The sequence below is a fragment of the Phoenix dactylifera genome, unplaced genomic scaffold (assembly GCF_009389715.1).
Source record: "Phoenix dactylifera cultivar Barhee BC4 unplaced genomic scaffold, palm_55x_up_171113_PBpolish2nd_filt_p 001468F, whole genome shotgun sequence".
Lineage (NCBI taxonomy): Eukaryota > Viridiplantae > Streptophyta > Magnoliopsida > Arecales > Arecaceae > Phoenix > Phoenix dactylifera.
The window spans coordinates 23,486-36,531 of record NW_024068782.1 but is presented as its reverse complement, the minus strand read 5'-3'; the positions used below and the strand labels follow the sequence as shown (position 1 = coordinate 36,531).

The following is a 13,046-nucleotide window of genomic DNA, read 5'->3' as shown; positions in this document are numbered from 1 at the left end:
CAGAATGGACCGTGCTCGAGAATCTTCCTCGCGCCGGCGCTCCTCCCCATGGGAGAGGAAGGAGCGCGGGTTGAGGAGGACAGGTGAGCGCTCAGGGAGCAGCGGCTCCTGGGCCCGCTGCGGCGCCCGAGACATCACACCCTGCAGGTTCTGCACTACCTCCGCGAGGGTGCGAACCTGCTGGGCTAACTGGTCGAACTGAGCGGCTTCGACCATCTGAATGGGAGGTGGAGCGGTGGAGTGTTGCTGAGAATGTGTTGGAGACGCAGCGGCCTCCCGGCCGGAGGCGCGAGAGGCCCCGCGACCGGAGGCATTGGAAGCTCCACGACCACCTCGCCGTGCCATTACGATCGCTCTGAGATTCGGTGCCCTTCCTCTAGCGCCATCTGTTGCGGGATTTTCACCCCGGCAACAGCCTTAGTCCCAACCGAGCCGAGCAGAAAGAGACCGCGTCTCCCACGAGGTATTGTCCGCTTTGGGCGCTCCGGTCCGCGCGTCCAGCGCTGACGCAGGGAAACGTTTCCGGCCCGCGCGTCCAGCGCTGACGGGGGGATTGCCCTCACGGTTTTGTCCCACAAAAGGGCCCTCGTGAGGAAAAGGCTTCGCCCTCCTCATTATAAGGCACGGAACCTTTCCGCTCTAGCCGATGTGGGACTAAATTCAAGGCTCCCTCCCCCCCCAGAACTTAGCCACCATGCCCCACGTGACCGGCACGCGCGCCCAGGAAGACTACGGCAGCCCCTTGATCCAGCAATCCGACCCCGAGTCGGACGTCTTCGGCTCCGCAGCCCGACCCCGAGTCGGCTGCCCCTTGACCCAGCAATCCGACCCCGAGTCGGACATCTTCGTCTCCGCAGCCCGACCCCGAGTCGGACATCTCTCGACAACGACAGGCTATTCCCCAGAGGCACGCCGCAGCCTCCTGCTCCACTACTCCCTGCAACGGTTGTATCTGGCGCTGCTCCACGATCCCCTGTAACAGCCGTACAAGGCGGAGCTCCACTACGCCCTGTCATGGCCATACCCAGCGCTGCCCCACGACGCCCTGTAACGGCCGTGTCAGTGGCAGCTCCATCGTGCCCCACGATGACGAACCCCCCTGAAAGACCCCCCAGCCTGGTATACATGCGGCTGGGGGGAGGAGGGGGGTAAGCAAGAACTTCCAGAGCATTCTCTTACTTGCTACTATTATCTCTCCTTCTCCTCCAATCTCCTCTGACTTGATCGTCGGAGGGCCCCCACTACCCCAGTGGTGGTGCGAGGCTTGCTTGCAGGTTTTCCGGTGGAAGGTGGAGCGCAATCAACACCAACCAAGGCAACTCAAACGGAACCCCGTTCACACCGCTGTGCCAATCGTTCTCGGTTTGGACCACCAGCAACAGTTGGCGCTAGAAGGAGGGCAGCCTCCTCTCTCCATTGACTACCCTCCAGGACTGTGGGGGCCCGTTGGGGTAAAACCTGGCCGGAACCTTCCCGCTGGGGGGGCTATGTTGTGGGAGGGGAGGGGGCCTTGAATTTAGTCCCACATCGGCTAGAGCGGAAAGGTTCCGTGCCTTATAATGAGGAGGGCGAAGCCTTTTCCTCACGAGGGCCCTTTTGTGGGACAAAACCGTGAGGGCAATCCCCCCGTCAGCGCTGGACGCGCGGGCCGGAAACGTCTCTCTCCGTCAGCGCTGGACGCGCGGACCGGAGCGCCCAAAGCGGACAATACCTCGTGGGGGACGCGGTCTCTTTCTGCTCGGCTCGGTTGGGACTAAGGCTGTTGCCGGGGTGAAAATCCCGCAACAGATGGCGCTAGAAGGAGGGCCAGCCTCCTCTCTCCATTGACTACCCTCCAGGACTGTGGGGGCCCGTTGGGGTAAAACCTGGCCGGAACCTTCCCGCTGGGGGGGCTATGTTGTGGGGGGGGGGAGGGGGCCTTGAATTTAGTCCCACATCGGCTAGAGCGGAAAGGTTCCGTGCCTTATAATGAGGAGGGCGAAGCCTTTTCCTCACGAGGGCCCTTTTGTGGGACAAAACCGTGAGGGCAATCCCCCCGTCAGCGCTGGACGCGCGGGCCGGAAACGTCTCCCTCCGTCAGCGCTGGACGCGCGGACCGGAGCGCCCAAAGCGGACAATACCTCGTGGGGGACGCGGTCTCTTTCTGCTCGGCTCGGTTGGGACTAAGGCTGTTGCCGGGGTGAAAATCCGGCAACAAGATCCATTAGCAATCAAAGCTCTAGCTCTACGCAGCGCCATTCCTTCATCATCAAAAATCTAAAGCGCCATCAACCATTTCTCAACTTACTGAGTTTGCTTTTATTTCTAATTGAGCAATAGTTATTTTGTATACATTTCAATTCCTTTACATTTGTTTGTAACAAGTTTCAAGGATTGAAACTTGGGGAATAGGTTGTTGGTGAGTCGTGAAAACTAACAAGAATAGGTTTTGGTTGGTGAGCCTAAGTAAAACCAACTGTGTAAGGTTTGGATTGTGAGCCTGAAAAAAATAACATGCAAAAACAAATTGATTCAGGTTTGAATTTGAGCATGAATTCAAGTCTATTTCGGGCTTTGTTTGGGATCGAGCTCGGGTATGCCCTTGACCCGGCTCGACCCATTTCAGACCTCTCTAAATAAGTCTAAATCTGATTTGAACTCTTTCGAGTCTGGCCCGAAGTCGGCTTGGCCTGATGGCCCTCAAGCCGGCCCAAGCGCATTTCCAACCCTAACTTTTCACCAATAAACTGTAGGAAACTTAGAACCATGTCAATAGTTTGAGTACTATTTAACAATTAGGTCTATTGATTAAATTTGACACAATAGGTCACCATATTGATATCTGAAATCTTGCATATATTGGACATATGGCTAAGTCCATCAAGGATCCACTTACTAAATTTAGGAAAACTTAGAACAGTTCTTCATTAGGTTGCTATTTAACAATTAGATGTGTTTGCTATAATGAAAGAAGGTTGTTGTAGTATAGTGGTGAGTATTCCTGCTTGTCACTAAATTTGAAAAAAAAAAAAAAGCAAAATTGGCGTCCAACATTTTATTTGAGTATTTAAATGAAAAGTTAGATTATTTTTTATTATTAAAAAGGAAACTCACAAGCAATGCACGAGACTCTAATCAAAATATTGTCCATTTCCAAGGTACATGGATTGCTTGTTAACATGTCTATTTTGCGCCAAGCTCTAAATGCGCGTGATCTTATAAATACAACACTTTTTTTCTCACTCAAATAAGAACCTCTTGAATCCTTTCTCTCTCTCACACACACCGTTGAATCCCCTTCACCCTATTCTTTTTTTTTTTTTAATATACACAAGTAAAGCACTAGCCTTGATAAATGGAACTCAACTGCACCGTAGATGACTAGTGACAATATAAATATTTAGCTAAATTCTATTAAGAGATATGAAATGGCCTATACCTAGCATTAGGGCTGAAATCAGATCGGATATAGATCCGGATATTAGCATATCCATATTTATATTTGTTTTGTTTGACGAATATAAATACAGATATGGATGTTAGTCAGATGTAAAAATTCATATCTATATTTATTTTAAACAAATATAGATATAAATCGGATACCAAAAGTATGGATATAAATATAGATATAAATTGGATGATTAAACTTTAATACCGTATGTGGACCCTAGTGAGATTTTGATGTTTCCAAAGCCATTGAGGACATATTATTGTACTAATGATTTTTTGTTAAGTGTTTCAAAAAATGTCGAAATAATTAAAGATAAATTAGTTAGGATTAAAATGAAAAGACTTTAGATCAGTAAATGGCCAAGGAACAGTCCTTGAGTTGACTCAAGAAGGGTTCGAGTCGACTCTGGCACAAAACGACATAATTGGCACACTTCTGGCACGCTCTGGAGCCGACTCATGTAGAGCTCGAGTTGACTCCTTCAAAGTGCGAGTCGACTCCAAAGGATCAAGAGCCGACTCCCTTCACAATGAGCTAAAGGTCAAAAGGTAGAAATAGTGGCCGAGTCGACTTATGGGAAGCTCGAGTCGACTCTTTAAGACACTCTCAGGAAAGACAGAAACTCAATTTTCGGATAAACAGTAGTCGAGTCGACTCCAGGAGACATCGAGTCGACTCCCTAAGAAAAACAACAGAAGAGTAATTTTCGGATGAACAGTGGTCGAGTCGACTCCATGAGACATCGAGTCGACTCCCTGAGAAAAACAACAGAAGAGCGATTTTCGAAGGAACAGTGGCCGAGTCGACTCCAGAAATCTTCAAGTCGACTCCAGAAATCTTCGAGCCGACTCACTCAAAGGGAAAAACAAAAAGCAAGTTCAAATAAATAGTTGGCCAAGTCGACTCTAGCAAATCCCGAGCCGACTTCACTGATGAACGACAGAAGACCAGTTTTGAAGGATCCAAACTCAAGTCGATACCTCAGAAGTTCGAGTCAACTTTAGGTTTAGCCGAGCCGACTCCAGATTTACATGAGTCAACTCCAAATCGACTGGAAGCTCTAACGGCTATATTTTCAGAGGAACAGTACGGGGGGAAAATATTTGTAACGGCTATATTTTTGTGTCTAACGACTAGTAATGCATTCCCTCCTACTCAGAGACAATAAAAACAAAGGATTCAACTGGGATTAAAACAATGAAGAAAAAGAAGTGAGAAAAAGAGAAAACAAAGAGAACAATCAAGAGCATTCAAAGAAAGGGAAAGCTTGAGCCAAAAAGAAAGTTTATTTTTCCTACTGAATTAGAGTAAGGAGCTGAGCAAATCAGAGAAGCATACAAAGAGAGATCCATCAGCAATCAAAGCTCCAGCTCTACGCAGCGCCATTCCTTCATCGTCAAAAATCTAAAGCGCCATCAACCATTGCTCAACTTACTGAGTTTGCTTTTATTTCTAATTGAGCAATAGTTATTTTGTATACATTTCAATTCCTTTACATTTATTTGTAACAAGTTTCAAGGATTGAAACTTGGAGAAAAGGTTGTTGGTGAGCCTAAGTAAAACCAACTGTGAAAGGTTGTTGGTGAGCCGTAAAAACCAACGGAAATAGGTTTTGGTTGGCGAGACTAAGTAAAACCAACTGTGTAAGGTTTGGATTGTGAGCTTAGAAAAACAATCCGGCTGTAATCAGGCAGATTATAGTGAATTTCCAAGAAAGTCTTGGGAGTGGACGTAGGTGCTTTGGAGTGCACCGATCCACTATAAAACCTTGTGTCTTTGTGTGTGTGTGTCCATTGTCTTTATTTCTGAGTTTTATATTTCTGCAAGTACTTAGAATTAATTTCATTCCGCTGCCCTATTAAAAGTTAAAATTTGAAAAACCTAATTCACCCCCCTCTTGGGTTGTCACGTTTGGGCAATACCGTAGAGTCAAAGATATTACTAAGTAGATGATAAACCAAATTAATAGTGTTATTTATTTTTCATAAAAATTCATGAGCGTCATATTAAATTAAATAAGATCACAAATGGAATCGAGTATTCAGATATGGATCGGATAGTTATCTATTCATATCTATATCTATTTTCTTTCACGGATATGGATATGGATACTGATATTAGTCGGATGCTCAATTTTTTATACATATACAAATAAATTCAGATACGAAAATGAATCCAGACAGATATTAGTCGATTATGGATCCACTTTTCAAAATTTGTAAAAAAAACATCAAATCACGAAAGATGCTTTCATGTTTTAATTATTATTTTTTTCTTCAATGCACGAAAAATAATGCTGTGATAGCAATTTTTTTTTAAAAAAAAGTTTGGTGGGTGAATATGGTTGACGGGTTAAATTTGGTGGGTCTTATTTCCGGCAATCTCAAGCCAAAGTTGTTCATATGGTCTCGAAGGACTAAATATTAAAAAAGTAGAACAAGAAGAAATTGGGTTAGCCATGAATTGGTATTTAACAATATGCCACTTCAAAATAGTGCATATTGTACAGTGTTCATAACTTTGCCGATTATGCAAGTACTACACTTTAACAATTATAATTTGTTCCTTAAAATCTTTACAATAAGTTTGCAGGATTCTAAAAATTTAATATACCGCACCTAAGCAAACTTTAAGTGCAAATTGGATGATACATACAAAGTAGTGTGTCAATAACTCAAATTTAATGCATTGCAATTATTTTTCTTTTTGAATATCAACAAAATTCTGATAAATTTTCTTCTTAGGAAACAATATCCAACGCAATTAACTGATTAAAGAAAAAACTGTTCTGGAAATGGATAAAAAACTGTTCTGGAAATGGATCTGCACTGATTTAAACACCTTGTGAAAAACCAGAAAAGATATGGAGAAACTTTTATGCCGCCTCGGTGACTCGCTTAAATTTCTTACATAATTTATATTTTTCATTAAACAATTAATTACTTGGTTTCCAATCAAAAAAAGCAGCTTAGTCGGAACTCGAGCACATCCTATTGAAACTAGGCAACCAATTTTAATATCAGATCGTAACGGTCGTTGTCCAAGTGGATCATCCGGACAGACTTTTCCCTCCACCTTTCTAAGTAACAGTGTTGTTCGGAAGAAAACTAACCCGTTTAATTTCTAGGTTATGGTCAATATCAAGGACACGCTATTTGCAATAATTGCTCGCACCGTCATTAGATTGACATTATAAACTTGCGTCTTGGGGTCTAGGGTCATCTCTAAAATCTGCTTTCGACCGGTTGCGAGATTTTCATACTTAACACGCTATATTTCAATCAATTGATGCGCTGGTGGAAGCTATATCACATCTCTAAAAAGATATTTTTCTCAAGTCACAACGAACTAGGTCCCCACTGCACAGGGCTCTTAAGCACAGGTTTAACCACACGGTTTAAAATTCCAAGCTAGGAAGAAGGCCGAGCAAGCAAGCTTCCTGTCTTCAGGTCACGGAGAATAGGACTACCACTGTGCAGCCGGAGTGTCCTGCAATATGGATCTGGGGATGATCGGAATGATGGTCGGAGGATGGTTTGCATCCTACGTCGTAAATAAACTGGCTGAGAAGGTTTCGCTGCATTTGGACGACCGATATGATCTGCTCACGGCTGCGAAGGCTATGGCGGAGGATGTGAAGGCTAGACTTCCTCGTATCCAAGCCGTGATCCAGGCAGCGGAGGGGAGGCCGATCAGGGACCCAGCTCTGGCCACTTGGCTGAGGCAACTCAAAGATGCTACCTACGAGGCTGACGACGTGATGGATGAGCTTGAATTCAAGGAGCTTCATGATAAGCTGCACGGCAAGGGCAAGGTGAGCGACTTCGTATCCCCCGCTGTTAAGCTTCTCAAGCATTTTATTATGTCCGACGATGACCTGAAAAACTTGAAGAATCTTGTGGGAAATCTTGAAAAGATTTATCTTGATATCAATTGTATGGAAGAACAATTAAAGGACTACAACTCACAGCAGAGAAGTGTAACCAGAGAGACCAGCTCGATTATCCAGGACATTGTGGTTGGGAGAGACAGAGAGAGAGACATGATATTAGATGTGCTGTTGCATTTAGCTGATGAACCGGAATCTAGCATCAAATGTGGGACTGGGAGTAGTAGCTACCCGAGTCTTGGTGTTCTTCCTATAGTAGGCATTGGGGGTGTTGGCAAGACTGCTCTGGCTCAGCTTATTTATAATGATGAAAGAGTAGCAAGGCATTTTGAGCTGAGGATGTGGGTCTATGTGTCTGACAATTTTGATGTCAAGCGGATTTCTAAAGAGCTGGCATATGACTCGGTGCACGACCGAATCCCAGACGATATTAGTTTGGATGGCATTCTAGGGAAAGTTAGAGATGCTACGAGGAACAAGAGGTTTTTGCTTGTCCTTGATGATGTGTGGGATGAGACAGGTAGCAAGTGGAGAGAACTCCGTAGTGTCTTAACATCTGGAGCGAAAGGAAGCATGGTTCTGGTGACAACACAGAGTCCAGTAGTAGCAGAAGTTATGGGCACGATGGACCCGATAGAATTGAAGAGCCTACAGGAAGATGACTACTGGATACTTTTCGAACATTGTGCGTTCGGTGAAAAAATTCTTGAGGAAGAGCAAAGGGAAAAATTGCAAACAATAGGAAGGAAAATATCTGAAAAACTACATGGTTTACCTCTAGCGGGAAAGGTACTGGGAAGTTTATTGAACTCCAAACTAGATGAGGATTACTGGAAGATGATCTTAGAAAGTGAGTGGTGGGAACATGAATATGTTTTAGATAATATCCTTCCATCTCTGGCTTTAAGTTACGAACACTTGAATGCAAATCTAAAGCAATGCTTCGCTTACTGTTCCATATTTCCCAGGGGCTATGTTTTGGAAAAAGATCGGTTGGTCCAGATGTGGATGGCTCAAGGTTTTATCCAGAACAAGAGTCGGGTAAGAATGAGAATGGAGGACATCGGGGATCAGATATTTGACGAATTAACTCGCAGGTACTTCTTTCTACCAACTCTGACTGACAAGTATGTGATGCATGATCTGATCAGAGAATTGGCAGTTTATGTTTCATTGGATGAATGTTTGGTCATCAGCAATGAGAAAGGAGAAATTCCAGAGACAATTCGCCACCTAACTCTGAGGACTGATAAAAAAATAGATGCAATTATGGACACGTGTAGACTTCGAAAACTACGGTCCATTTTATTCTTTGGTGATTATGATTCTGAAAAATTTTATGGTTTTCTTGATGGCATGTTAAAACAATCAAAAAGCCTGCGTGTCTTGGATTTATCTTACAGTCACCTGAAGCTGGATAAACTACCGGATGCTATCTGTGGGTTATCACATCTACGGTACTTAGATGTCTCCTGCACTAAGATGGAAAAGCTGCCCAGATCATTTGGAAGGCTTTGCCATCTTCAAGTTCTCAGGATGCGATCCTGCCATCTTAAAAGTTTACCCGAAGACATGAACAAATTAATCAACTTGCGGCATTTATATGGAGAAGCGGACACAATTTCTCTAATTGCTGGGATTGGAGATCTTATCCACCTTCAAGAATTAGAGGAATTCCGAGTCAAAAAGAAGAGGCGACATGAGATTGGAGAGTTGAAGGGCTTGAGAAATCTTCGGAGACGGCTTGCGATCAAGAATCTTGAGAATGTCAATAGTAAGGAGGAGGCCATGGAGGCGATGTTGAAAGACAAAGAAGACCTATCTGCATTGCATTTAGTACAGAATTTAGATGCAAGAAGACTTCCTGATGCGGAGAAGGAGATATTTGAAGGCCTCCAACCACATCCCAGTCTTAAAGAGCTGAGGATCAAGGGCTATGGAGGTATCAAATTTCCAACTTGGATATTGGAAAGCAACTTTCTCACCAATCTAGAATTTATTTCTCTAGATTCTTGTGGCAGGTTGGAGAGTCTGCCGCCACTAGGGCAGCTGCCTTTCCTCAAGGAACTTCGTCTTGGTAACATGCCTGCAATAAAACGAATTGGTCGTGAAATTTATGGTGACACTGGTGTGGCATTTCCATCCCTCGAGGTACTAAAATTTAAGGGCTTCAGGGAATGGGAGGAGTGGTTGGAAGCAGATGGCGCACAATTTTTACCTCGCCTCCGTATACTCCACCTCCGTAGATGCTCCAAGCTAAGGAAAGTACCCCTCCTCTTCCTGCCCTCATCGCTTGTACAGCTCAGCATCGAATACTGTGGTGACTTCGGCAGTGCACTGCCTGAATGTTTGCAGAGTCTCACCTCTCTCACCCAGCTACGGATCGTGAATTACCGCGCCCAAGTATCTCTTTGTTTATCAAATTTGAGTGCCCTCAAACTTTTGCAACTTCGGAATTGCCCGGAGATGAAGTTAGTTGGAGGGGGGTTACAGTTCCTTACTACTCTTCAAATACTACAGCTCACAGCATGTCCTATGCTCATCGAGTCCTCAGAGCCTGTTCAGCTCCACGAGGAGCAGGGACTGCGAACTCTCAATGGTCTCACCATAGCCGGTACGGTCCTACTTCAAAATCTGTGGATTCTGTTGGGAAGCCTCCCCTCACTGCAGGGGATGCATATTTATGGGTGTCATGGTATGGCCAACTTTACAAGGGAACAGGAGCTATGGTTCCAGCAAATAACATCCCTTCAAGAGCTAATGATTCATTGCTGCAAGAACCTTGAAAGCCTACCTACTTCTTTGGCAAATTTTCCCTCCATCAGGAAGTTACATATACTCTACTGCCCTAAGGTTAGCTCACTGCCAGGGAATGGCCTGTCTACTTCGCTCAAAGAATTACACATCGATGGATGCCCTTTGTTGAAGGACCGATGCCAAAGAGGAGGAGCTGATTGGCCAAAGATTGCTCACATACCTTTCATACGTATTGATTCCGAAACCATACAAATGCTGTGAAAAGAGAATTCGATGCCGCTCCTACATCCATTCTTCAGGTAACCTTCAAGTTCAGTATATAGATACACACGTATATATCCTAGTTACATTTTTGCATTAGTGACTCCAGATTACGACTATATACAAGGATAATGGCTTCACAAAGTCTTTATTTTCAATCTTTTTTCTTCGTTTTGTTTAGTCGGTTCACATTTCCATGGATTTAAGAAATATCCTCATTATCTTTTTTTGATGGAGCAGCGAAACAGCCACCCAGCTTTATTAAGAAAGTAAAAATACAGGGAAGTTATAGGAAGAGGGGGGAGGTGGAAGATTACAGGTTTGCAGGATCTGGAAACACTAGGATCAGAATAACAAAATAGAGGATCTGAAAACGCTCTTGCAAGGCAAAAGTATACCAGTCTCTGAAATTCGTTTGAGTAAAACATGAAGATGCAATTTCCTTTTACAGGACTGGATGATGCAATCAAGGGATCTTCATGTCATCAATACCGCCTGTTAGCTAATTATTAACATGTTGTTTAGGCACGCATTTAGTGTTTCGGTCTATAACTCTTGTTTCAATTGTTCCTTGAAATATCCTTGTTGGTGCAAATCTCTGCGAGGAAGCAACTCACCTTGTCTTCCTCCGCACAGACTTAAAAAAAAAGTCTATGGTTGCTGGCCATGCACCTGTGACAAGCTTGTTTTAATTAAGAAGTTCGCTAGTTCAGCTATTCCTATTAATCTCAGCTAGCCGCCTATGTCTTGCATCTGAGCTTATGCTATTAATATTTACTAGGTTTCTTGAGTTCTGACGGTACTGTATGTTTATAGTTGCTTCATTATGGTGCTAACTTCATGCTGCATCCTTTCACAGGCACCAGTTCTGGATATTGTAATACAGGTTCGTTTCGTCGGTCACTTCCAATCCTCGAGCAACTTGGGGTCTACAGAACTTTCACTAGGTCCCCTTGCGGATCTTCTTTCTATTTGAGAACTTCACAGCCAATGATTTCTTCACATGGAAGCCAAGCCCTCCATGCAAATCGAGCCTTATCTGAATCCACTGAAGTTGTTTCAAACGGTCCATTATCACCGCATCTGCCTATGAAGAAGCCCCAGCTGAGCGCAGCATATTCAATTTCGCATCGTTTATTTGGAGCTGCTGTAGCATCCCCTATCTTGTAAATTCCTGCTGCTATGAAGTTTAGCCTTTTTTATGTTGTATGAAAGCCAATTTCTGAAGTTGCTTCCAGGAGTGCTTTTTCACAATCTGTTGAAACCAAATATCTGGATCTGTTTGCAGATGATAAACCCAGACTATGGCATTCAGACTGGAATAGGTTCATGTTTTATTTGCGAATAACCATCCAGAATAAGTAGGAACCTGCTGCAAAAAATATCATTTTTCTAATTGCTTTTTTACTTTGGCTATTTATGTTTTTCATTGTCTTGAAATTACATTGTACTCATTTTGTGAAAAAACTGTGGCAATGCCATTTTTCCCTCTCTAGATATGTATTCATGTGCGAGGTTTGTGGGATGCAGGATATCAAAGTTACCTTGGCCCCAAGAATGGTCCACTGAACACTTGCTTGGTTTCCTACAGAGAGAAATGATCTGCTGGAATGCATTTCCATGACTTGTATTTTGAATTGAACATTTTGCTTGGAATTTCGTATTGAACATTCTTCTGGGGAAGCTTTCCTGTGAAAACATGTTCAGACTTCAGGAAGTCTGTGAAATGGAAGCTTTCAATGGCTAAAATGGTTCTAGAAGAAACAATCGAGTAATCCAGTCATGAGAGAGAACTATGAGACAAGTGCTTTGTTCTTGCAGTATTGACTCTGAGAAGTTGTTTTTGAGAATAACTAGTTTCTATGCACAAACACTGCACTTTCATATTGCCATTTCTTTTAAATGCATGCATATTTCTTTGAAATTTTGTAAAATAAACAATTACTTAATTGCCTTTTTTACTAGAGTCAGTGTTTCTTATAAGCATGAATTTATAGCTTGGAGTCACCCAGAGGAGAATCCATCTATTGGTTCTCCATATTGCAATACATCCATCCACTTTGCAAAAATTTTCTCAACAGCTAAACTGATGTCATTATTCAAGAAGAAATCTTTGAGGTCCCGTCCATAGGCCTCCTGAGCTAACAATAGGCCTAGTCTAATGACGACTTGGAGGGTTTTGGATGTGGCCCGACCTTTGGCTTGCAACCTGTGCTGGGGCATGGCCGAGAACAGCCCATTTCTAAATCTAATCGCTCGCTTGCTTCTCGGTTTTGTTTTAGAATTTTGTCTCTGTTCTTCCTCCTTTTTTAGCATCATTTTGCTGCCGACATTGCTATGGTTAATCGATGGCTTTCCGGTCATGGAAGACTGGCACCACCAGTCCTCCGCCACCTCTTTTCCTCTCTCCATTCCTCTTGTGTGTTGTCGCCTCAATTGATGTGGCATCGATCTCCTCTCCTGCGGCCCTTCTTGACGTCTCGAGGAAGTCAAGGCACTTCAATCGGTCTAAGCCATGATTAATCTCAAAGAGAAAGTATTTAAAATGCGCCAACACTATCATATAATTAAGAGTTGAGCTTTTGAGAATATGTGGCACTTATTCTTCTTGCAGAAAAATCTTTATAAGACTAGATGAAGACAAGATATTGATTGGGACTGACTGCTAGAAAAAAAATTCTTGACGACATTGGTCGATAACATGAGCTA

At 43.6% G+C, this 13,046-nt stretch overlaps 1 protein-coding gene across 3 annotated transcripts; it reads left to right on the top strand.

Annotated features, from left to right (window-relative positions):
- The first annotated feature begins 6,849 nt into the window (after positions 1-6,849).
- LOC103711166 (putative disease resistance protein RGA4) lies at positions 6,850-11,744 on the top strand. Of its 3 annotated transcripts, none has more exons than XM_039122326.1 (2): positions 6,850-10,375; positions 11,197-11,744. In XM_039122326.1, exon 1 carries the CDS (start codon positions 6,927-6,929, stop codon positions 10,335-10,337), a length of 3,411 nt encoding a protein of 1,136 aa, XP_038978254.1. In that variant the 5' UTR covers positions 6,850-6,926; the 3' UTR covers positions 10,338-10,375; positions 11,197-11,744. The 3 variants fall into 3 exon arrangements, with proteins under 3 accessions (XP_038978254.1, XP_038978253.1, XP_038978255.1); XM_039122325.1 differs by lacking the exon at positions 11,197-11,744 and adding an exon at positions 10,578-11,185; XM_039122327.1 differs by lacking the exon at positions 11,197-11,744 and having other exon boundaries at positions 6,850-9,261; positions 9,341-9,840.
- Positions 11,745-13,046: the final 1,302 nt, after the last annotated feature.